The sequence below is a fragment of the Macaca thibetana genome, chromosome 5 (assembly GCF_024542745.1).
Source record: "Macaca thibetana thibetana isolate TM-01 chromosome 5, ASM2454274v1, whole genome shotgun sequence".
Taxonomy (NCBI): Eukaryota; Metazoa; Chordata; class Mammalia; order Primates; family Cercopithecidae; genus Macaca; species Macaca thibetana.
The window spans coordinates 45,100,325-45,126,607 of record NC_065582.1 but is presented as its reverse complement, the minus strand read 5'-3'; the positions used below and the strand labels follow the sequence as shown (position 1 = coordinate 45,126,607).

Below are 26,283 nucleotides of genomic sequence, written 5' to 3'. Positions count from 1 at the left end.
ATGGCCCACAAAGCCTTACATATTTACTATTATATCTGGCTCTTTAAGAAAAACGTTTGCTGACCCGCGATTTGGATGGTCAATTAGTGATTCTCAGCACACTCCTCCCTGAGTTGTGTTGCCTTAAATCTTTGAAGACCTCCTGTAGTCCCAGCTACTTGGGAGGCTGAGGCAGGAGAATTGCTTGAACCCAGGAGGCAGAGGTTGCAGTGAGCTGAGATTGCACCACTGCACTCCAGCCTGGGTAAAAGAATGAGACTCTGTCTAAAAAAAAAAAGAAAGAAGAAAGAAAGAATTAGTCCAGTCACAGTGACTCACGCCTGTAATCCCAGCACTTTGTGAGGCCAAGGTGGGAGGATCACCTGAGGTCAAGAGTTTGAGACCAGCCTGGTCAACATGACAAAACCCATCTCTACTAAAAATACAAAAAAAAAAAAAAAGAAAAGGAAAAGAAAAGAAAATCTTTGAAGACACTAGAATATCATTTGTACAAGGATATTTTAACAATATTAAGGATATTCTAAAAAGTTTAGCATATTTTGCTAAATACAGATTATAGTCATATTTGAGATTATAGTTTATATTTCCTAGGGCTTTGAATTTTTTAGGACATCATTAAGGAACCATTTTTTATTTCCATATACCAGACTAGTGAAAAGAAAGTGGCATTGTTGCTTCTGATTGCATTCTGTAACTTTCAACTCTAAATGACTTGTGTAGGATTTCCACCAGTAATTGGTTTGCCTGGGTCTTGTATACATATTTCACATCCTAACTTCATTATCTTGGCCCCCTGCATATGCTGCTACTCTCTACCATTATCAATGCAACAATTTCCATGTACTGTATAACTGCAACCTTTTGCACTATACAAGATAGCCCAAGAACACTCTTCATGAGTTGCATCCTAACTGTAGCACTACCCACCTTACACTGACATTCCCTGTCCATGTGGGCCGTAATGTCCTGGAGAAGAGGGATCATACCAATATCATCTTCCTGCATGTCAGCCTTGGGCACTGTTTGCTGTACAAAACTGAAATTTTTATCTACAAGTGTACTTTTAGAATTTTCTCCTCTGTTCAAGCTCAATAGTTGAAGTATACATTAAAGTAAGGGTGTCCATTTAATTTGTCACCAAATTGGGACAATTTTGAGAGTTAAAGAAGAATGTCTGAATAGTTGTACTAGGACATAGACCAGAACTATGTTCAGAAAACCAGGACATACAGTCACCTTAATATTTGGAGACTTTTAAATTACAAAATTTCCTTAACTATACCATGTCTGATATTAAATACTTGTACATCATAAAGTAGACATTAAAATGACCTTTATAATAGCAACAAATGACCAAAAACAAAAACATTTGAAAAATTGTGGAATTTCATTTGTGCCTGATAGAAGCAACATGATGGCCAAGCCTCCTTTTCTTGCTCTTCTATTTTCATAGGACCTTCTCATCCTTTTCATCATCAAGAAAATCAGGTGGCTGTCACTATAGACAACTACCGATAAAAGAAAACAAATTAGAAGAAGGCGGCTCATCTAGGATTGTGTCAGGATTAGGAAATAATGTCTTGCACCAGCCATCTTGTTCCATTTCTTTCCTTTTAAATTATTGCTCCTTTTATTCGAAAGCATAATCAGGCACGCATTGATCTTACAATAAGCTTTACTTATAGTAAAACTGAAGCACATTTTAAATTATGCAGTTCACTATATTAAGCCAGGACTTTCCAGTCCACCCAAAGTTTCCAGTAAAGTTCTGTTTGACCTTTGTATAAAGACCACCTTTACTAGGTGACTTATTTTTGCTGCCCTCTTGGGTGGTCGAATGAGGCAAATTTCCCTGTTGAACAACATACAACCTCCTTTTTTGCCAAGTGAACATTACACTGGGATGTGGCTTGGAGGCACAGTTTCTCAATACTATAAACAACTGCTTTCTTGGAACAGCTTGTTGCTGAAGCATAAAGAGAGGTTACTCTTGGTTTAGCCTTGAGTAGCATATGAATTGCTTAAGGAAGTAAGTGTGGCTCACCCACCAAATTACAGTGGCCATAATATAATTAAGTTCGGTATCCTCCCTAGAGGCTCTAAGAAGTATTATTATGACACCAAACTTAAAGAAGAGGGATTTTTTTTTTAAGAGCCAGGAAATTCATGAGAAGCAGTCTTTGGGGGAAATGCTGCTTTTAAAAAAAGATTTTTAAAAATCAGTAGAAATACCTAAAAGTTGTTCAAGAAAAAAGGCTGGTTAAAATAACAGTAGTTAGTTATCTATGATCCTGAAGACCATTAAATCAGTGTCTCTCACAAAAATAGGATGCCTTGGCATTAAAGATGTTATCGAAATTGGGATGGAGAAGAAAAGGGAAGATTAAAGATATATTCATAATATTAATAGTAAAACAAAGGAAAATAGGAAATGTTACTCAAAAAAATTATAGGAACGGCAATTGCTCTCTGCTTATCCAATTTGTAATTAAAACGCAAAATTTCTAATAACAACTTAGACTTTTAAGTTAAAGACTTAATTTAGACTATTAAAAGATTATTAAAGACCTGTGTGTCTCTGAGTAGAAAGAAGGAGAAAAGAGAATAAGAATGTAGAGCCATTTGCTGGCTCAGCATAAGGCCACAGCTTTCTTAGCAATGCAGCTTGTACAGTTGTCAGAACTTTCTGGTAGAACCCTAGTCCGGGTGCAACAGTCACAGAGACAAATATGAAAACGGGAACATGTGTGAAAACTTAAACACATAAAAAGAAAGATGCTTAGCCTCTATTTCTTTCCAAATAATTGCTGTTCAAAGCATTGCTCTTTATCTCTTGGGCCCCATGACGGAGTGGCTTAAAATAAATCATCAAGTCTTCAGGGCAAGGGTGATTTATTTTTTTGGTCATATACTGCTGCTTTGTCACTCTATGTAATTGTTGTATTCAGCCAGTCTGCTTATCATTGGTCACAGCTTCATAATGTCACAAATAATCCTGCTTATGTTTATCTGTTGAAGTGTCAGCCATCCATGCAATAAATCCTATGACAACCTAATAATATTCTCTTCATGTGTTTTGTGCAGAAGCTACATTGCAATAAGCATGGCTTTCACATAAGTAGAGAGTTTTGGAGTAAAGGAGTGACTCAGGGCAAAGTGTGATTCCACAGACAAACCAAAGGGCCAAATGCAGTATCTGGCAAATCCATCTTTAATGCAGCCATTCCTCTACATGGCCTTGGTTTAGAGTCTACATTAATGCATTAATTCTAGGCTAGTACAGAGCTTAATGATGCATCCCTGCTTAATTTCTACCAACTTCACAGAGGATATTTTTGTCTCCTGCAGGTAGGAATCAAGAAAGTTTATTAGATGTGCTCGTAGTGTAGTGAGCCTTATGTGTGAAAAGGAAAGCCAATGCCTTTGAATTCTTTCATTCTGTGTGGAGTTGCCCTAAATTAAACTGATGCTTCAGTGTCTTCATCCCTTACACAATCAGTTGCATCACCCCTCCACCACAAAGCCATAAAACTCACTTGGTCTAGTGAGTGTTTTACATGTTTCAGGTGCCTAATAACTTTTGGCAACTTTTTTTTTTTTTTTTTTTTGCTATTGGCCTATAGGTCATCTCAGCATTATCAAAGCTAAGTTTGACAACTTACATTCTATTTGCATGTGGCTTTTAACTTGTTAGGAATGGGAATCCACCTTTTTGAAGTTCCACTGTGTTACAGTGTCTTTACAAGATCCAGTCTTGTAATCTAGGTATGATTATCCCTTTTTACAGATAAGGAAACTCATGTTCAGAAAGTTAAGTAATCTTCTCAATGATATATGTCTAGCAACTGGTAGAACCAGGATTCAAATTTTATGTCCAATAATTGTGGACAAAATCTGTCTAATAACCATCCAAAACCCAGCCTATGAACGCATTTAAAGAAATTTTGCTCCAGAATCAGCACTGATTTTCAACTCTGCTGTCTTCTGTGAACATTGCATAATAAACTAACACCAAGTCAAATACAGACCATGTTCCTGTCCAAGTCAGCCTTGGTTCCCAAGCACGAGTCACTTTCAGAATAGCTTGTTGTTGAAGCAGGAAAAAAAAAAAGTTGTGCTTGATTTGGCCTTGCGTAGCAATGTGGATTGTAAAGGAAGGTAAGCTCAGCTTGCTAGAAGAGTCCCAGTGGTGCTGGTCGACAGAGTGTCCATCTATAGAATTAATTGGAGAGTCTTTTTTTTTTAAGTTCCAGGCAGCCAACGAGTGAAAATGCATAATTTATGCAAGTGTTGGGGAAAAGGCTCACCTGTGCCAATATAAGATTTTCCCATCTTGAATGAGTGGGAAGTTTAATTTTTCTGCAAAAATAAATTGGAAGTCTAAGTATTAGAACTTACGGGGAAGAGTTATGCTTTCTAATGTATTTAAATAAATGTGAGGTTCTTCTGTTCCCTTTCCCAGTCCATTTTATCCTTTAAAAGACACAAGTCACAGGGAGCATGTTAAATGTCAAAGAAACTATGTAAACTGGTAGATGTTAATTAACTCTGCCAGACAAAACAGTTGCAGGATTGGATAAATGAGGAAATGCATCATCTAAGAAGTTACATGCAAGAATGGAAGGGATGAGAAGTCATTCTCATACACACAAAACTTCTCAATTCTCCTGTGTCTGGATGAAGGCCATAGACATTTTATGAATTTAAGGTGGGAGCACCAAAAATATCATTGGAGTGCTTATTTCTTCAAGCTTGCTGTGTTGTAAATATCATCTAGGGACGACACCATACCAGTAGGAAGATATCATTTAGAGCTTGTTCTAGACACTGAAACCATTTCAGTGACAGATAAATACCTTCTCAAGGGTTTGGTTTGCAAAAAGAAAAAAAAAATCTTTCTATCAATTGCTGGATTAGGTCACACAATTGTTTCAGTCTATAGCGATTAAACTATACCTGCACACATGTGATTTACAAGACAGTTTGATTTCAGAAAGCTTTTATTAATGTATTTGATTTCACTCAGAGTGTGTTCTTTATAACAAACAGGAAACCTCACTAACTATAATTCAAAGTTTGAGCAATGGAAAGGCACATAGATGATGTCGTACATTATAAATATTTTTTGTACTTGCTAGTTTATTTCTAAGGAAATTATGAAAATGACATCATAATGATGACTGACTTTTATTAGTGTTTTTGCTCTGAAAATCTAGACAAGTAGTTACAAAGAAAAACAAATTGTCTAGCGTTACCGCTTAATACTTTGCCTGATGTTTTCTAGTGACATTAATCTTGGGAAGTGATTCCAGGACTACTTTGCTACCATGAGTTCTCTTTTATACATTTATCATCAAAAAGAACATAGTGGTAAAGTACAACATTTTTTAAAACTCAAAACAGGAAATAATTACTTTTGATTTTTGCCTAGAGTACTGCTTGGATTAGTCTACAACTTGAAAAACAATTTTAGACCAATATTTTATAGACCATTATTTGTTACTATCAGAGGAAGGTTTAACATAACTGTTTATTATATATTTTAGCAAGATGCTTCTTTTTTCTACTACTATCAAATAGAAATTGTTAACGTTCTGTTTCTAACTGAAGCCTTACTCTAATATCTTTTCTAGGTAAATTATTTTATTTTATTTTATTTTACTATTTTTTTGAGACGGAGTCTCACTCTGTCACCCAGGCTGGAGTGCAATGGTGTGATCTCAGCTCACCACAACCTCCGCCTCCTGGCTTCAAGCAATTCTCCTGCCTCAGCCTCCCAAGTAGCTGGGATTACAGGCATGCACCATCATGCCTGGCTAATTTTTGTATTTTTATAGAGACAGGGTTTCACTATGTTGGCCAAGCTGGTCTCAAACTCCTGACCTCACGTGATCCATCCACCTTGGCCTCCCAAAGTGCTGGGATTACAGGCGGGTAAACCATTTTAAGTGACTTATTTGATAATTGCATGTTTTGAAAGAGAAGATAATTGTGTAAAGATAGATGAAATTCACGAAATTGAGGTTTAGGTCTTAGAGTCTACTATTAACCCACACAATGAATATTTGAATACCTAGAGGTGTCAGTCATTGGGCTAAGTGCTAAGGTGCAATCGAAGAATAATAAAACTTGATTTCCATGTAAGATTTCTGTATGGGGTAGGGAAATCAACACAAAGTGATATGATGGTAGTATGGTGTCCTAGCAACACCTAGAAACTACTAGGACGAAAAGAAAGAGACATGCTTGCTACACTCTGGAGTCAAGGAGGACTTTGCAGAAGTGCTGGAGCTGGTCTTAAATGATCAACAAGTTATTCCATAGAAACTAGATGGGAATGATCTTCAAAGCAAGGGAACAAACAAATGCAAATGCATCAGGATATGAAAGCCAAGAGAGCATCAGAGTTGACCGTAGCTGGAAAGACATGAACATGAGATGGAATGACAGAGCGGAGACTGGAAAGAGAGGTTAAGGCCATATTGTAAAGTGTCTCATAGCCCCTGATAAATTATTTGGGCCTATTTTATAGGTGATAAGAGTCAAAAAGTTTTGCTTTGTTGTTATTTTGAAGAGGCAAAGTAAAATGACCAGATTTGTTTGTTACAAATCTATGTGAAGAATGGGCCAGTGTCTTATTAGCATAGCCAACAGAAACAAAAAACTCTCACAATCAAAGAAGTTTTTTGTTCTTTATGCTGTCGGTGACATTTTTTAACCTCCATTTAGATTTATATCAAGAAATTCAAAGAAAACAGCTTTATCTGTGTTTTAACCAGCTCAGCAGCAGTGGATGCCAAAGTCACTCTAGCATTAATAAGGGCAGTTCTACCTTAGGCCATATTCCTACTTTAAGACTGTTTTGGAATGATGGGTAATATTGCACAAAATAATATTTCATTGTATATTGAGGGGCTCCCAGACAATCTTATATGTATCTCCAATATCTACCATTTATTAAAATTGAAAGATTGCCAATTTTCCAATAGAAAGAAAACAAAACTTCCTTTATCATTTTCATAGTGATAAAATATAGACCACCAGATATCTGGATTTCTGATATCAACATCAATATGGCCTTACATTTTGCTTATAAGTATAAAAAAATTCAAGATTTATTATATCATGCTTACTAATTTTGACAGGTAGTTTCACATTTGAGCCCCTGATTCCTGCTGTCTAGGCTTACATGTGTGACATAAAGACAATATGTTTGCATCTGGCAATATTTAAGAAAGAGAAGAATAAGGCAATTGATTGATATTGCTGACATTTGTGTCCATAATTAGGCTGATGGATTGCTGCTTCAGGAGTTTTGCTTTTTTAATCATTTGATGATTCTTGAAATATCTATGTAGTTTTTGCTAATGTGCTTATATTTCTATTTTCTTTTTTAATTATCACACATAATACATATAAATACAAACAGTGCCTCTGTTTATATACTTAAATAAGTCTATGTATAGGATTTTTTATATAAGGAAGGAGATGCCTTTTTAAATTAATTTTCAAATTTGATTTCAAATAACTCCAGCCACCCAGTAACACATGCAGCTTTACTGCAAAAGCTGCACGTGAGAAGTCTAAGTACCATCAGCAATGCCTCCACCAAAGCCCTCACTCTAAAGTCACTTGTCACACATTCTATCAAATAAGGGAGAAAAAACCAAATACTATATCCTATTATAGTTTTCCACCTGAGACTATCAAAATAGAAAAGAAAAGAATTTTTCCTAATGGAAAAAGTCTAAGTGCTCACATAGAATCACTGAATTATCATTTTTGCTAGAGTTGACCTTATGCATTTCAAGGGTGGCACTGTCATGTACAGGAACAGGACACTCATTGCTCCTCCCACCCATCCCCACCATGATGAAGAAAAGAGCTGATTAGTGAACAACTAACAAATATGTGCCATCTGGGTACTAGTAACTTTAAATTTTTATTTAACGTATTTTTCATTTTTTAAGAAAGTACCTTGTGAGTTAGAAGTTATCATGCCTTTACAATAGAAAAAAGCTGAAGCTCAGGGGTGTTAAATTATTTCCCCAAATTCAAACAGCTTGGAAGTCACATAAGCAAAGATTCAAACCCAACTGTCATGTAATAGAGCCCACATTCTCTCCACCGTATTTAGGCCCTCAGATACCTAAAATTCTCCACAACCAGCAAGAATAGGAGTACACATATTTTTGCACTCTTCTCTTCCATTTCTCTTTTCCCAAAGAATCACACTCATTACAGATAAAGTATCTCTCTGGGGGATGCTGTTCTTTCTTTACCTGGAACTTTCTTCCCTTTCTGGCTCCTTCTCATTCTTGAAGGCTCAACTTGAATTTTTAGAGAGGTCTTCCCTCTTTAGAAAGGTCTGCCCTGACACCCTAGCCTGAATTACATTTCCCTTGAATTATTTCCCATAACACCCTATTCTTGTCTTTTACAGTCCTCTCCAAAGTTGAAATATGTATTTATGTATAGCCTCACTTGTGTAAAGTCTCTCCCCAACTAGAATACAATATCCCAGGCTGTGGTATATTGTAACAACGGCTAAATTTTTTTGAGCATCAGTAGTGTGTCAGGGATCATCCTTCTATCTTTCCATGCAACAACCCACAAGGTAGGAAATGTGTGTATTTTGAAAGTGGTAAAACTGAGACACAGAGAGGCTAAGGTAACTTTCCCAAAGTTAGAAAGCTATCGAGTGAATGAGCCAAGTTGTAAAGCAAGGTAGCCTGGATCCCTGGGCCCATACTCTTAAACACCATGCTGTGAATGAACAGGAATCTGACAGATGAGGACATGGAAGCCACTGGCATACCACATCTGCCCCTTGATGACTGAGTGACATGCTGGGATCTGAGAGCAAGAGCTGTGCAGTGAGTGAGGATAAATGTTCATAACGTTATAGGTGTTGAAGAGAGTGGGTGCTGGCAGTCAGGAAAGTGGAACCACCATAAACACTTCATTTGCCCTATGATTTAGAATCAGGAACTAATCTCTGCATAGTGATTCTGGGAATTGGAATGGGACTCAATTTTCCATCAGTTTTTTTCAAGCCGCTACCTGGGTCGAATTATGAACATACTAGAACACTGATCAGTCTTTCACTGTTTGGCTCTTCCCTTATGGACTAATAACGCAGTCTCAAGCAATTTTAATATCAGAAGTTCCCTCAAATTCTGTCCTTTGATCCAAAATTGTATTAATCACAGATATTTAAAGTAAATTTTCATTATATTAAAAATGATGAGGAACAGAGCTTTTATTCATTGAAATCTATCCTATTGGTGAAATTGCCATGGAAAAGGTGAATAGCTGGACACTGTCTTCCTTAAAATAAATCCTCATGTACTTAAATAAGGTTATTTGTACTCCTCAGAGTTTTTTCTTTTGTGACTTTAAGAAATTCAAGCCCTCCCTTTAGACTTTCTTTATAAATCCTGTTCTAATTTTATAATCACTTTTCTATCTTTAATCTGAACTTCATCCAGATTTTTTAGATATCTATAATATACAGTTCCCACATTTATTTTATCTGAATGGAATAGAACATAATTTCTTTCCTATAGAAAACATGGAACTACAAAATTTTATATTTTAAATTGTCATATAATTTAGTACTAAAGATGCATTTAGTCAGAAATATATAATAGTTTTTATTCAGAATTAATACAAAGATATAAGATATCAAATATCAAAAAGAGTTCTTAATTTAGATATCTGAGTCATAGCAAATGTTTATTTTCTAAATGTTGATTTGTAGCTATTGATATTTTGGAATAAGAATAATTTTTCATATAAAAATGAATGTTTACATTGTTCATATTTTAGTGTTTTAATGTTTCTGTGTTGTTAGAATTCCCCATTTGATCATTTTGTAAAATAGTACTTAATAAAAATATCAAAGATTCAAAGAATTTGATTCTGCTACTGGGTAAATTGCAAGTTTAATTGACATATAAATCATGTAAATACAAACTCTACTTAGAAAATAATTTTTAAAGTACCATAATTGTTATATGACCTCGAAGTTCCAGCAATCTATTGCATAACTCTTCAAGAGAAGTCACATGGAGGAAACCTCATATTTCCTTAAATTTATTAGTGTTCCTTGGTGGTCTAAACTATTGGGGTTTTTTTTCAAGGTTTCTTTTCAAAGCAATAATCTTACTTAATTGCTTAATGTTTTCTCTTATATAAGTCAGTTTGAGTTCTTATTTAGAGTAACAATAGAAATATATAATGGCCAAGAGTAGTGAAACATGACTAGGAAACTCAAGTATACCAGTGTTATATTTCTATATAATGATGTGAAGATAATGCTTTTAGCTGCATGACCAGCATATTAGCCACACATCATAAAAACCAAACTTTATAAAAGCAAGAGGTCAAATTCATTAAAAACAATTTTGTACCCTTTGCTACAGTTAAGCATTTATCTTTAATATTGCGATTTCTTTCTTCTATTAAAAGGGCCCTGAATCTCCCATTTTCTGACAGGAGAAAAAAAGTTAAAGCAAAAAAGTTATAAATCACATGACTATCGAGAATACTTACTTTATATTCCTGGGTTTAATGTTTAAAATAAAATGGTAAGACTTCATGTCTCAGAGATTTTAGTTTTAAAGATGGTGAATGAAATCATATAAGTCCATTTTATTTCCTTTGTTTTCAATATAAAAATCTAATATTCCAGTAATTCCATAAAATTAACTTTTGTTTTTACAAAAGTTAATAGTTCTTATGTTTGTAAGATTATTACTAATAAAGTATGAAAATGCATTTGTCTTTATTATAGACCAAGTCATTCTAAAAAAGACACTTCTTATCCACTAATAAATTATAAGGGAGTCTGAATAAGTTAATGGGTTTTCTAAATTGTCTTCCTTATTCCAAAGGAAATACTTGCTTTTTTAACAAGATTTGCTCAACATTTGTCAACTTAATTTTTTTTAACTATTCATGATTTAAGAATGGTCCTAAGAGTGAAATCCATGAGACACTGAGAGAAGAAAGAATTGAACCTCTCCAAACATAAATAATATTTCCTTTATTCTGTGGCATCATCTAGTCTTTGGGGATATGTATGTTTTTAATGGATGTGCATACTCTCACACACTCCTTGAATAATCTTATATTCATCTTTAGCTTATAATTGAATATCCAAATTTAAATCTAAATTTGGTGCCTTTTTTGTTTCTATAAATATGTGTCATATTAGTCAATAGGGGCCTGAAGTAATTTTCACAGCTCTTTGCTACTATCAAAAATACACATTTTTCTAACATAAATCTTGGCAGTGCATTTTCACATTGGGTTTGTTTTTGGTGGGGAGGAAATATTGTGATTTGCCATCAGTATTATTAAAGAACACACAAATGTTGGGGTCTATTTCTTTCGCCTCTTATCTTTGTCTAAATAATTGCTTTATGTTTAACTTTAGAGTATAAATTTTATATATTTTAATGAAAAAACTATATTTCTACCATAGCAAAGTTAAGGGTGTTTCAATTTTAGAACAAAAGTTTACATTACATCAAGCCTTACAAATCATCCATTAATAAACCAACCACTGGTAACACATACCACCTAAACCTCCTGAAAAGACATACACAAATCTTTATCAAAAGTATGTGGTGAGCCTTGTGCTAAATATAAGTATAAATGTGCCTGTCCATGCCTGCAATTTTCTGAAGTCCAAAAGTTCTTTGGATGGCAGGCAGCAAGTTAATACTTCTTCTACATAATGAGCACGCATTCCTCATCTGACCAAAATATAGGACTTCACATTCTCTGCTTCAAAATCACATTCCCTACTTGAGAAGCTTATTATGTTATAGAACAACTGAATGTGAGAATAGTTCTTCCCTCTCTGTGCACTATAATAGTTAGATCTTCAATTCGAATAGCACTTTAGAGCTCATTAAGTAATTTTACATTCATCATCTTCTTGGATTATCTGAACAACCTTATGTGATAGATGAAAGATATTTACCAAGAAGTTTTCCTTTGCCTCAGTATTTATGCCACACAAATTTACACAAATCCACACTTCTTTTTTTCCCAAACAGGCCATTTACTGGCACAACACTACCTTAAAACCTAAATTAACCTTTGTGTTAAAATAACTGAGGTACACACTTCAGTATATCCCACGTAAGTTAAAATGACTATGTCATTTAATTTAAAGTAATATATATGAGTTAAAGTAACTGAGGGATGAGCTTCATTTTATTGCCTTGAAGAACTTCAGAAACCCAAGTTACTTAAGACTGTTTCAAAACTGCCTCAGTTCATGAACAATAGGTGCTGATAAGAGAATATAGTCTCTTCTCTTTTTGTTCATTTCTTCATTTAGGAAGTACTTGGTAGAGCATTGTAACATAATAGTTCTCATTGTGTGTCTTCCAATTACAGACAATCTCTGCTTTGCTACCTCTATTTGCACATTTGGGGCAAGTTACTCAATTCCTCTATGCCTCTGTCTCCTTACATGGAAAGTAAAGATAATAAAACAGTATTAAACTTTAGAGTTGTTATAAAGCTTAAACAGAACAATGCTTGAAAATCACTTAGTACAGTCTCTGGGATGCAGTAAGAACTCAGTACATCCCATTTGTACTATAACAAGGAGGTACAGTCAGTACCTCCACTGTCAATGAGGTACTATGTAAGAAATCAGAAATGCTAATATGTGGTCTCTGCCTTCAAGAAGCTTACAGTATACTGGAGACTTGTTCCTAATTTACATATCTAACATTTGGTTGTATCTAACATTTTGTTGTGTCTAACAAATTAGTTAGCTTAATATTTTACCCTTTTACAGTTCCGTCTAGAATATAGTTTTAATTTTTTTGTTCAACAAGTCTTAAGCCTATGGTTCATAATAGTTTTGTAAGGTTACAAAGTTTTTTTTAATTTTAATTTTTATTCATTTTTTATTCCCAAGAATATTCTTGTAGTTTTGTTAAACCATCATTAATTTAGTTTCATTGAGCCTAAGTGCACAGAATAAAAGCTTTGCTTTCTCTAAGTGTCACCAATATTTCTATATTTTTTTCTTCAAAAAATTGTTTACTGCCAGGATTTTCTTTTTGAGAAGGGTTTATGCTTTTTGGAGGCTTATTGTTTTATTACTTTATTATTTCAAATAGATGTTTCATACAGTTTAATTTTATTAGAGCATTTTGTCTTATTGAGAAGGTATTTTAGAAAAGGGAACTTTGGAATACTATGGATATTATTAACATCTGATGCATATTGAGCCAGATAGTCCCTTGTGTTTAAGTCATTCTCTGATATTATATTGGATTCCTTGGGCACATATATTAAAGTTTCCACAGCTGTCAACTGCTGCCCGGGCAAGATAAAAGGTACAAGTCAATCCAATCTCTAATACGCCGTAATGTATCACATGCTACAGTTCAAATGCTTTAAAAGCCTAGGGAGGAAATAGTAATATGAAGACAATAAACTAAATTCCATTTGACAAATATACATTTTATATAAAATAAATCATATATATACATAAAATCTTGTGACTATAATAGTTGTAAGTGTATAACTGAGTATGTATATACATTTTTCCCCATAGGTGGAAACATCAAAATATCATTCATATATGGAATAAGAAGGAGCTATGAAACTAGAAATTCTAGAAAATAGCCACTTCCAGTATCTTCCAATATCTTCACTCTGAGTAGGCTGTAACTTAAACCTAGTATGACTGATTTATTTTGTTTTTTTGAAGAAAGTAAAAAAGAGAATTACTGTCACTTACAGGTAGATGATTTCCGTGTGGAATCTCTTTTATTCTCCCATTTGCACTTTTCTAATCTGTCTTTGCATCTGCTACCTTCAAAAGGTAAAATGCTTGAAAATCCTAAACATATATTTGACATGGACCAATTGTCACATATCAGAGATTATATACCCCATGAGACGCTTCCTAAAATTCTGAATTGCTGGTTATCTTCTAGCAGCTCTCCAGTGTTATCTAAAGCAGGACAGATTCCTTTGTCAGGTGTGATGGAGTGTGATGGAGGTGAGCTTGTGTCCCCCCAGCATTTTAAAATTGTATATGCAGTTACGCCCTGCATAAAGACATTTGAGTCAATAATGGACCACATATACAACAGTGGTCCCATAAGATTATAACACCATATTTTTACAGTACCTTTACTATGTTTACATGCACAGATGCTGGCCGTTGTATTAAGTTGCCTATAGTATTCAGTAAAGTAACATGCCGCACAGATTTGTAGCCTAGGAGCAATAGGCCATACCATATAGCCTAGGTGTGTAGTAGGCTCTACCATCTCAGAAGGAATCCCCATTGTTAAGCCTTTCACAACTGTACTTTCTTGGAGGACTGAAACAGTGAGTAAACATGATTAAGGAGAAGAGACAAGTTGAGCCTCAGTATTCCATTAATTGGAGTAAGTTTAAAGGAAAACCAAATCCGGAAAAGTAGAGGAAATTTTAATGAAAAGGGAGAATTCCTATTAGAAGTGATAGGTCCTTAGTTTATTGTGGCTGGTTGCATCCTCAGAGAATAGTGCAGGTCAGAAAAGCCAAAAGAGTGGATTACAAAATGACATGAGATATTTATGTCTTTCCCAAACCTAAGTTTAGAAGAAAAAAAAGAAAAAAGTCAAGTTCAAGAGTAAGAATTTTATGAATGGAAAGAAAACTACCAAATTATTTGAAGTATTCCCAAGTGGACTTGATCATGATCTCCATTTCCCTAAAAAAGAGAATGGGCTAAGTAACCTTTCAGGTTCTTTCTGGGGTGTTTTCTGACACCAAATGAGAAGTTTCCTCTCACACCTACCAGTCCTCCCACACCAATTGTGCGCCCAATGATTCAATTTAGTTCAATTCAATTCTGAAACTATCTGGACTTAGCTCAGACCTCACAGGTTAAGGACTCAGCCCCATAAGACTGCCCCTACTTCAATTACCAATCACAAATGGGGTGCCCATGCTACCACATTTCTGCCCAGCTGACTACAAATTTGGAAGTTCCCATAATTTGCCTTCAGGCTTGATAATTCACTAGAATGACTCACAGAACACAGGAAAGCACTTTTATTTACTACTTACTGGTTTACTATGAAGGATACAACTCAGGAACAGCCAAGTGGAAGAGAGGCATAAAACAAGATACTGCAAGGGGGTGCTGTGCAGAGCTTCCCTGCCCTCTCTGGGCGTGCCACTCTCTGTGAACCCTATTGTTTAGGGTCTTATGGAGGTTTCACTACACAGACATGATTGATGATTGAATTACTGGCCATTGGTGATTGAACCCAACCTCCAACCCCTCTCACTTCCTGGGATTGTGGGGTGGGCTGAAATCTCCAATTCTCTAATCACATGATGGGTTCCTCTGGCTACCAGCCCCCATCTTGAAGTTATCTAGAAGCCCACCAAAGTCAGCTTATTAGTATAAAATCAGGTGTGATTAAAGTGGTTCCTTACAAATGAAAAACAAAATGCACTCCTATCACTCAGGAAATTCCAAGAGTTTTAGAGACTTTGTGCCAAGAACTGGAGACAAAGAACAAATATATTTTTTTAATATCACAGAAACAAATAATTCAGTCCCTCCTATAAGCTAGCTCAGGGACCTCAGGAGATTGACTCCTGTTCTGAGACCAATTTAGACTTTTGGAACTATTGAAAAGCGATGCTCCTTATCTTTTCCAAGAGTTGTAAAGAAGTCAGTGATCTGCAATGTGTTTCGCAGCTTATACACACAGCAAAATAACACAGCTTTAATCAACTTAAAATGCAAAGATTGTCCTCCAGTTAGTAGAAATGCTTTATATATATTTAATTTTACCTTCTCTGTATCTTGGATACTTGTTTGACTAACTTGGGAGTTTTGATCTGACCTGAATTCATATGTGAAAGTTTTACATGTCCACATTTTATCAAATGGTCTTCTCGCTCCTTCTCCTCAATTCTGAAGGATACTTTCACTTCATTCTGAAGAATGTTGGTTATTCTTTCACTACTGACAGCTATGAGAAAGAGCTTGTTGTAACAGAATGTTCCTTAAGTATTTCCTTGTGAACTTATATATGAACTTCACTGGTCTCCCCGTTCAGTGCTCACAGGAAGGCATGGCCATGAAGACACAAGTCATAAATCCTTGGGATCCTTTTTTAGAAACCAATTAAAATATTCATGTGGTAGGCAGAATAATGCCCCTTCCCAAATGATGTCCTTATCCTTTCCCTAGAACTTGTGAACATGTTACCTTACATGGCAAAGGGGAATTAAGGTTGCGATGGAATTAAGATTGCTAAACAGCACATAGGAAGATTATCCTGGATCATCTGGGTGGGCTCAGTGTAATCACAAGTTCTTAAAAGTCGAAAAGGGAGACAAAGGAGGTCAGAGTGATGTGATATGAGAAGGATTCAACTCACCATTGCTGGCTTTGAAGATGGAAGAAAGAAGACACAACCTGAGAAATGCAGATGGCGTCCATAAACTGGAAAATGAACGAAAATGGATTATCTCCTAGCACCTCCAGAAAGAAACTTAGCTCTGCCAACATTTATTATAAACTGTGAGGCCCATGTTGAACTCTAATCTACAAATTAAGATAAGAAATTTGTGTTATTTCAAGCCACAAAGTTTGTGGTAAATTTTTATAGCAGCAATAGAAAATGAATACAATCTGATATTGTGCTTGAACTAACAGTTCTCAAACAAACCTGTTTTCCCATTTCCAACCAGCAAATAGTTCCAGTCTAAGACAAAGCATAGATTTGCGTGAGAGGGTCACATGTTAGCCCCAAGTCCTCTTTTTCCTCTTTTTCCTTTCATGATACATATCAGCAAAACATATGCAGGAAAATGACAGTTAATAAAAGAAATGTGAAAGCCTGCCTTATAGTAAAAGTATATATCTTATAGGGAATTCAAAATACCACCACTCTATTCTTAGGTTAATTCTTAAAAATTCCTTGAGCATTAAGAGAGCAACAATTTTACTAGAGAGCTTCATTCATACCTGTGTGCCTGTGTCATGTACATAACATAAATTACAAGATGGTCTTACTGTTTGTAGAAACTGCTCATTTCTTCATGTAATTTAGTTTTTATGTAATCAAGCTGGTTTTTTTCCTTTTCTTAGCAAGTTTTAGAGTAGAGAAACCTCAGGCGCCAATATATAAATTAATCTTTGTGTCAGAAGTTACCAAAAATATTTAATTCTTAACACTTGTTTTTTGACCATGCACATTTCCAACAGTGTAGCATTGTTCATTCTCCTCAAAAATCTCCAAGTATGGTGGGAATGAAACAACTCAAAATTCAAAACTATACTTTGTTATGTGCTTCCATATATAAACTCATTGAGAGCAGGGATTTATTCTTGTTAATTGTTTATCCTTAAGCACCATATCCAACACATAATGGGTATTCAATAAGTATTTGTGGAATAAATGTAAAATAAAATTTTTGACAAGGCAGTAACAACTAATGTCTTAAACATAGTGTCACATTACTTAGTTTATGTTTCATGGCTTTCTTAATATCATAGGGTCATGTTGTGGATGACTGAACTTGAAGTCAGCCACTTCCCAAAAGGTCACTAAGAAAAATTGTGTTTCCTAAAATGTATAAGTCAGTAATTCCTGAAGACATTAGGGCAAATTTAAAGCAAAAACAGAAATCAGAAAAAAAAAAAAAACTTTAACCACATTAAAATATGAAGAGAATGCTGTCTTTTAAATATCACAATGAAAGATGTTGCCCTACAATGTCTGTTAAAAAAGAAAAAAATAGGGCCAAGTGCGGTGGCTCACACCTGTAATACCCACACTGTCAGAAACCAAGGCAAGAGGATCGCTTGAGCCCAGAAGTTCAAGGCTGCAGTGAGCCACGATTGTGACACTGCACTCCAGCCAGGGTGATAGAGTGAAACCATGTGTAAAAAAAGAAAAGAAAAAAATACGTTACGTTATAATCATTTTATGATTATCTCTTCTTTCAAATGGATACTTAATTATTCAAAGAGGGGAATATCCTTAATTGGTTAGAACTTTGATCTGTTCACCAGGGAAGAATTTATCCCGAAGCTGTAGCACTAGGTCTGATCTTGTACTTACATTAAAGTTATCAGTACTCTTCATTTTGTGGTTGTCTATTTTCTGTGGACCCTGTGAAACTGCTTTTAAGAGCTGACTGATAACTAGAATGGCAGATAGTTAAACACTTATTAAAAGTGCCCGAAGAGGGTTTTATGATTTTCTCTGAAACAAGTTAGACTCCAGGTTCCAAATTGTGGGAACATTATTTTCAAATCATTCAACACTCCAAATTTGAGCAGTCATTTGTGTTTGCTGTAGGGCTGTCCAGAAGTTAACGTAGCATTGAAGAGCTGAGCAAAAGGGAAGAGGGGGTCTTGTGTCAGCCTATGAAGCTTGGATGAGGTTCAGGTCAGTAAGTTGTTTTTTTTTTTGAAGCATTACCAAACTGAGGAAACCCTAAAATCTTGTTGGTAAGTTACTTGTTGCCCTTCTAGCTTTCAGTTTTGTTCTAGCAATGCTGTCTGTGCATTCCCAGAAGCACAACATACAAAGTGCTCAGTGCTAATAATGAAGTACAATTATGATGTGAATATTTGGACAAATCACTGCTTTTCACATGAGTAAGGATAAACATTTTGGACATTGGTTAACAGTTTTTAAAAGTATAATGTTAGGGCTGGGTGCAGTGGCTCACGCCTGTAATCCCAGCACTTTGGGGGGCCGAGGAGGATGGATCACCTGAAGTCAGGAGTTCAAGACCAGCCTGGCCAACATGGTGAAGCCCCATCTCTGCTAAAAATGCAAAATTAGCTGGGCATGGTGGCGAGTGCCTGTAATCCCAGGTACCGGGGAGGCTGAGGCAGGAGAATCACTTGAACCCGGGAGATGGAAATTACATTGAGCCGAGATTGAGCCATTGCACTCTGGCCTGGGCAAAAAGAGTGAAACTCCATCTCCAAAAAAAAAAAAAAAAAAAAAAAAACAAAGGATAATATTAGAAGTCAGTGTCTTTTTGAAAGGCACGACTGCCTGAATCACGAATCTTCCATTTGCCATTCTATTAATATGTTTTTCTCCCTTTTTAGCCAGCTTGGCTCAACTAATCACTAGAAGCTCAGGAATAAAATAAAAACTCCCCAGATGCTCCCTAGACTCAATTCAATAATTGACATTTCTGGAAGGAGTGTATGATTTTGATTCCATATTCTCTGAGCCATAAAACCACACATAATGAAGGGGAAGGATGAGAAGGGGTAAGAAGGAGAGCAGTTAGTAATACTGACACCAGGGCTTTGTTGTTTTTTTCTACTGAGCCTCTAAAGTTGCGTTATCGGATTTGGAAACAGAGTGAAGAGAAAAGGGAGTCTTTGGGTTAGGGGACTAGACCAACAGAATGGGGCTTTGAACACACACAGTCAGAGCTGGGGCAAAGGGGACTATGATAATAGAAGGAAGTACAGGAGCCTGGGAGATCTGGTCTGCTGGCCAGTCCCAGTTCCAGGCACCAACATCCAGGCTCTCGGGCTAGGACAGTGTCCTAGTGAAGACTACAGCTGAAGCAACCTTAAATATCTGGTGGTATTTCTGATGGTGTGGCCTCTAACTGACCCTAGTCTAAAATTAACCCTTCAGTGCCCAATCAACCTATTTCTTCATAAGACCTTGAAAAATGACCCAGACCTTAGAGATAGGTTTGCATTTGAGAGTTAAATCATAATTTGTCAGTAATATATTTTAATTAAATAGACAACATAACTCTGAAGTCTAATTCAAGTGAAACATGAGCTCTCAATACATTAATCTCCTGGCACAGTGTGGCACAACAGGAGTGTATCTCTTCTTTCTAATTTCTGAACATTTAAGAATCCTGTTATATAATTTTTAAATCTAGATTCGAGAAAATCTAGGATATTTACATAATATATTAAATTGTTTTCATCAGTGTAGTTATAAAAGTGAGTATTTCCCTGAAATGACTTAAGAGTAGTAAAATTTCTAAACTACTTTGCACCTGGAAGTTGACCCAAAAATGAGGTCATATGTAATGATTAATCAATTGTAAATCCTATTATCTGAAAAATTCAGAATTACTGACTTTTTTTTAATTGCTTTTTTGATTTATTTCTCTGTCATTCACATGTCTCATTCAGTATCCATATTTGGCACTTGACTAAATGTCAAAAATGCCCCCAAAGTCATTTCTGTGATAGATGGTATCTCTAAAGTGAACGGTTGTCCTCCATCACTTGTGGATTTGTTTAAATCTCTTTTCCCATCTGTCTTTCTACAGTGCCTTAATTCTACATTCTTAATTCCTGAAAAGCAACCAACACAGTTTTAAAGCATGTTGCTATCCAATTCAAATTGTATTTCTGATGATTTGATTAAAAACTACAAAGAACTACTTTCAACAAAAGCTGCTTATAGTGGAACAGAAACATTTGTGAAGTAGGCATGCAGTACTTAACCTGCACTCACAGCTTTAGAGGGAAATATATTTGAGGGAGGAATTAATCACAAACGAAATCCCACCCTTGGGCCTCATTAGACAATCCGTCAAGGAGGTTCCAACGTGCAGTGGCTTCTCTACAGTCAAATTGTACTTACATATCCTAGCTTCCAGTGTCTCATGAGAAAGCTAAGAGATTTTTATATAATGAAGATTTAAGCAGAAAAACAGCACCCTCGAGTTAATACTAAAATCACCAGAACAAGATAATCTGTAAAACAGAGTCATTCATATATAAGTCATTAGAGTTTTACCTTTATGATTAAAATTAAAATTATGCATATTGTGATGAGCAAGAAAGTTGACTTTTTGACATTGAAATAATGATTTGGTCGTTCTGTGTATTTGAAGCCATTTTAATATTTATATGCTCTGAAAGTTTGGATATTCTACTTTGGCTGATCTATATCTAAAAACAGTTTTCTCTAAGCCAGGAAACAAATCGATGTTTATTAAAAGTAAACTTTTATGCCTAAACCTTTGAATTCTGAACTCCATGTAAAATAAGAACTACAAACAGTTCCTTGCTTTGCTAATAACATATACTATTCTGTGGGGGACAAAAACATGAGAGTGCTTCCATGACTGAACATGACCTTGTGAAGAGGTTGCAGTATTAGAGATTTTTTTTTTTCTCTGCTAACACTTGAGAAGGAATAACTTCTCATAGCTTTTTGCCATAGGCTATGTCGTGATGTTTAATGGAATAAATAAGGTGATGTGCCATCAGCAGTTACAGCATTCAATTTATATGCCATATTTTTCACCGAGAAAGTGCTCCCTGGCTTTATTAGTATGTGAACTTTAAGCCTCTGATCTAGATAATTTTAGATACTTTGATTTCATTATAGAAATTCCTAGACTACTTGTGGGATAAAACAAAGGCTAAGATCATATTGAATTTCAACAAGTTGAATTAGCAGAAAATGAAGATAAAATGCCTTTCTATTTAAGAACATGATGATGTTTTAATTGTTATAGCATTTGGCATGCCTAATGTATACAATCCTTGACATTCGTATAATAACACAGGAAAGTTGTTTGGGATTTTTCTTTAATTTCCTAGTGTCCCCTTTCCTCCCTAGCATTTCTCCCACTCCTTCCCCAGCCGTGGCCTTTAGGCCTCCTCCCGCTGCTTCATCCTTCTGTAAAGAAAAACCTTATACAGCGAAGGGATTCATGTAAAACTGCCTCATTTATAGATAGATAGGCAAGGCTGCCTATTACCTAGCTATGATGAACAGACCACCATCGTTGTGACAACTGATGTAGATGCCTCCAGGGTAAAGCAAAGGTTTACATATTACACAAGCAATTTAACTGTTTTCTAAACATATTGCCAAGACAGTGGGAGTTGGCAGCCCACACTGTGTTTTAGGTTTTGGAGACTTGGATTAGAAGTGACTGTTGATTATGAACCTTTTTATTTGTCTTCTATGAACTACAAGCAACCTAGTAACCCAGGAAAGAATTCTTCACAGCACTTAAACTTGTCTTCCCGGCGTCCCAAGATTACATACACAAATCACTTGACAAAAGTGGTGTAAGACTCTTGCGCATAGATAACCACACAAGACAATTGTCTTGTTCTAACCCTTAAAGAGTTCCACAAAGTGAAATGCTTTATAATCCTTTTTTGTGCAGTAGGCAAGGAAGAAAAGAAAGGAGGTTGGGCAAAGATTATCCAAAGGAAAGAAAGAGACTCTTTTGGGGTTCCAGTTGAAACACAATAAAGAACATAATTAACTTTACAATTCTTTGTGTTTTTCATTTGACTGCAGGGAGGAGATGAAAGAGGACTGCTAAGCCTCGCATTCCATCCCAATTACAAGAAAAATGGAAAGTTGTATGTGTCTTATACCACCAACCAAGAACGGTGGGCTATCGGGCCTCATGACCACATTCTTAGGGTTGTGGAATACACAGTATCCAGGTATCACTAAAAGGCATCAAAGCATAGACATTTTTCATCTTATTTTCTCATAAGTTTTTCATAAGTTTTTTTATTTAGAAGTTGCAAACAAGTAGCCAAATAAGGTGGCAATAATTAAATCATTATCTCCATCTTACTGAAAACCCCCTATGTGTCTTTAAGAGAAATTGAGAACAACAATGGTTTTGACATTTTTCCTCAATTATCTCTCAACTTAAAGGCTACTTCTGAAACTTGGAAAATAATGTGATTTTTCAGCAATTTCTATTAGCTCCATTTCAAATATATATTTCCTTATTTACTATGTGCCAGGAGTTTGTTTTTTCATTTATACACTATTTACTTTCTGATGGACTCACCTTAAATCTTTTAACAGTCATGGTATTGTTTTCTTCCCACAATGTAGAAAAAATCCACACCAAGTTGATTTGAGAACAGCCAGAGTCTTTCTTGAAGTTGCAGAACTCCACAGAAAGCATCTGGGAGGACAACTGCTTTTTGGTCCCGACGGCTTTTTGTACATCATTCTCGGTGATGGGATGATTACACTGGATGATATGGAAGAAATGGATGGGTTAAGGTAAAAGACTGATCACAAATGGGTTCCTGTCAAGGTTAAAATGGTTTAAGTGCCAGGAGAAAAGGTGGGCACCGGTATCTTTGAAAGGTCACCTTGTTTAAATACTTAACTTTTGTCGTCAGTGTCTGCATTTATGAAATGGAGAGGAATTCACTGATATGCTATGTGATCTTTTGTTTGTCATGAAAAGAGTTACTCTTGTGTAGTTCTCTGCTCCGGGGCTGCCTCTGCTACGCACAGCATTGAAAAGCAGTGGCCCTGTACAACCATACTACCTCCTAACACTGCGTAATGGGCTAAGATGGCCCAGCGAAGCTGCTTGGGGAATATAGAATACATAGATGTAGGCTGACAAAAATTAAGAGAACAGAGGCAGAAAAAAAAAAAAAAAAAAAGCAGGGTACTACTGATGCCACAGTCCTCAGCCACCATCACACTGTGTCTTGGTTCAGTTGCTTGTCTGGTTTCATTTTCCACAATAAGGAATTTATTTTATTTAATTACTCATTTATTTATTCAGACAAAGTCTCACTCTGTTGCTCAGGCCAGCATGTAGCGGTGCCATCATGGCTCACCGTGGCTTCAAACCCCTGGGCTCAAGAGATCCTCCTGGCCGCATGCCACCACATCTGGCTCATTTTAAAATTTTCTGTAGGCCAGGCGCGATGGCTCACGCCTATAATCGCAGCACTTTGGGAGGCCGAGGTGGGTGGATCACGAGGTCAGGAGATCGAGACCATCCTGGCTAACGAGGTGAAACCCCGTCTCTACTAAAAATACAAAAAATTAGCCAGGCGAGGTGGCGGGCGCCTGTAGTCCCAGCTACTCGGGAGGCTGAGGCAGGAGAATTGCGTGAACCCGGGAGGCAGAGCTTGCAGTGAGCCGAGACCACGCCACTGTACTCCAGCCTGGGTGACAGAGCGAGACTCCATCAAAAAAAAAAAAAAAAAAATTGTAGAGATGGAGTCTCGCTATGTCGCCAGGCTAGCCTTGAACTCTTGGCATCAAACAATCCTCTCACCTTGGCTTCCCAAAGTGTTGGGATTACAGACGTGAGCCACTGCATCCAGCCACTTTAATATTTTATTTCAACTAAGGGGATGATTCTTTCATCAATAGAACAACCTCACCATATTTAATATAGGTGAGATATATAATGAAAATGTAAAACACATATTCTGTCCCCCAATTTCTCAGTGATTTCACAGGCTCAGTGCTACGGCTGGATGTGGACACAGACATGTGCAACGTGCCTTATTCCATACCAAGGAGCAACCCACACTTCAACAGCACCAACCAGCCCCCTGAAGTGTTTGCTCATGGGCTCCACGATCCAGGCAGGTGAGAATACGTCTGTCTTCTTCCTGGCTTTAAAGCCAGCCGGGGATCCGGGAACCAGGAAAATACAGCATAGAGCATATACCATCACAGAGCAGCCAAAGATGGTATCTAAGGCCGTGCCTCTGAAATCACAACGGGTCCTTACTCAAGTGCGTATTTAGCACTCTGGCTTCTATTATTGTGAGAAGCAGATTGAGAAGGCAGATTAGACAAGGAAAAGGACAAATTCATGTAGAAAAATTCACCTTAAAATGTGGAGAGGTTATTATCAGATAAACACTATTGGACTAGTGTAATGACCAAGACTTTAATCTGAACAGTTTAGAGAGATACACTTTTTGATCTGTCTCCTTAAATCCCACTGAATCTTAAGTTCTTTATATATTACATGAGAGTGATAATAACTGCCTTGCAATGATTAAATAAAAATCTGTAAGTAAAGTACCAAATAGTGTGCCTGACCCCTGGTAAGTTTTAAATAAATTGCAATTCTTATTATCATAGCTTCACTTAAAATATGATGCTGCAGTGTTAATTTGCAAGGAGTTGAGCAAAATATTAACTTTTATTTCACTTTGAAAACATTGCAAATACTAAAGGACTCCATATTAACTGTTGGTACTATAATGAACCAAAACAAAAGATAACTAAAAAGTATGTAGAGTGAGAAATTTGGGGTACATCTTGTAAAAATGCTATGAAGTATAATACAGCAATTCAGTAACAAAAGCTTCATCCAGTCTATGATCTATTATTCCTACTCAGGGATATCTAGCCACATCCATTCATTTACTAGGTAAGTTATTATTACCATTTAATGTTTATTGAGTGTTCACTATGTGCAAGGTGAATATTTCTCAAACTTTTTATTTTTATAATCCCTCATGCCCTTCATCTCCCCTCCATCAAACCCAAGTCTACAGTTCATTTCCTTTTTGGCATCTCAGCAGATCTTAAAATCTGTGCGACAGGGAATACTTAAGGTGGGTTCAGGATGTGGAGGAAACTGTCACATTCCATTCCTAGAGCTCAGAACTCACAGATACCACCACAAAGCAACACTTTGAAGTCAGGCAGCCTGAGTCACCACAATCCCACTGGAGCTTTCTCACGACCTTCCTGGGGGTCCTGAACCTCAGTGCAAAAACATGGGACGAGGTGCTTTACAGACCAGATGTGTGGCAAGATGCCTGTGCTGCGGGGCCTCCCCACCTCTGGTGGCAGAGGGCTGAAGGAGAAGTTGGTGTTTATATTCCACTTCCCTCCAAGAGTATTCTAAGCAGAAGACGATTTAATAAAGTAGAAAGAAAACTAAATTAATCATTGGCTAAAAATAAAGCAAACTTTTGTTAAGCACTTTGCTGCAGGGTGCTGAACTAAGTATGTTGTGTACTTCATCTCCTCTCTGCTTCTCAGCAAGGCTCACCATCAGCCCCACTTCTCCCACTCCCCTTTTATTAATAGACTAGTTTTCAGGACAGTGGTAGATGTGCAGCAAAATTGAGATAAAGGTATAGACATTTTTATATTACCCTTACCTCCACACATGCATAGTCTCTCCCGTTATTATCATCCCGCATAGAGAAACATTTGTTACAGTCGATGAACTGACACTGACACGTGATAATCACCCAGAGCCCATGGTTTACATTAGGGTTCACTCTTGGTGTTGTGCATTCTGTAGGTTTAGACAAATAGATAATGACATTATAGTCATATAATGACACCATTATAGTATCACCCAGAGAGTGCCACTGGCAGGGCGCTTTTTCACATAAGAAACTGAAGGTTACAACGGTCAAGCAGTTCTTAGTGGACCTGGTATTCAGCCAGAGCCATAGCTCCAAGCCCCCAGCAACTCCATCTGGCCTAC

General features: G+C 36.4%; 1 protein-coding gene across 3 annotated transcripts in view; it reads left to right on the top strand.

Moving 5' to 3' along the window:
* HHIP (hedgehog interacting protein) overlaps nucleotides 1–26,283 on the top strand; it is a 99,947-nt gene that overhangs the window by 38,506 nt on the left and 35,158 nt on the right. For all 3 annotated transcript variants that reach the window (XM_050791767.1, XM_050791766.1, XM_050791765.1), the window contains exons 5-7: nucleotides 22,338–22,489; nucleotides 22,896–23,069; nucleotides 24,267–24,410. In XM_050791767.1, the coding sequence (XP_050647724.1) occupies nucleotides 22,338–22,489; nucleotides 22,896–23,069; nucleotides 24,267–24,410 (470 nt within the window). The remainder of the gene's footprint in view (nucleotides 1–22,337; nucleotides 22,490–22,895; nucleotides 23,070–24,266; nucleotides 24,411–26,283) is intronic.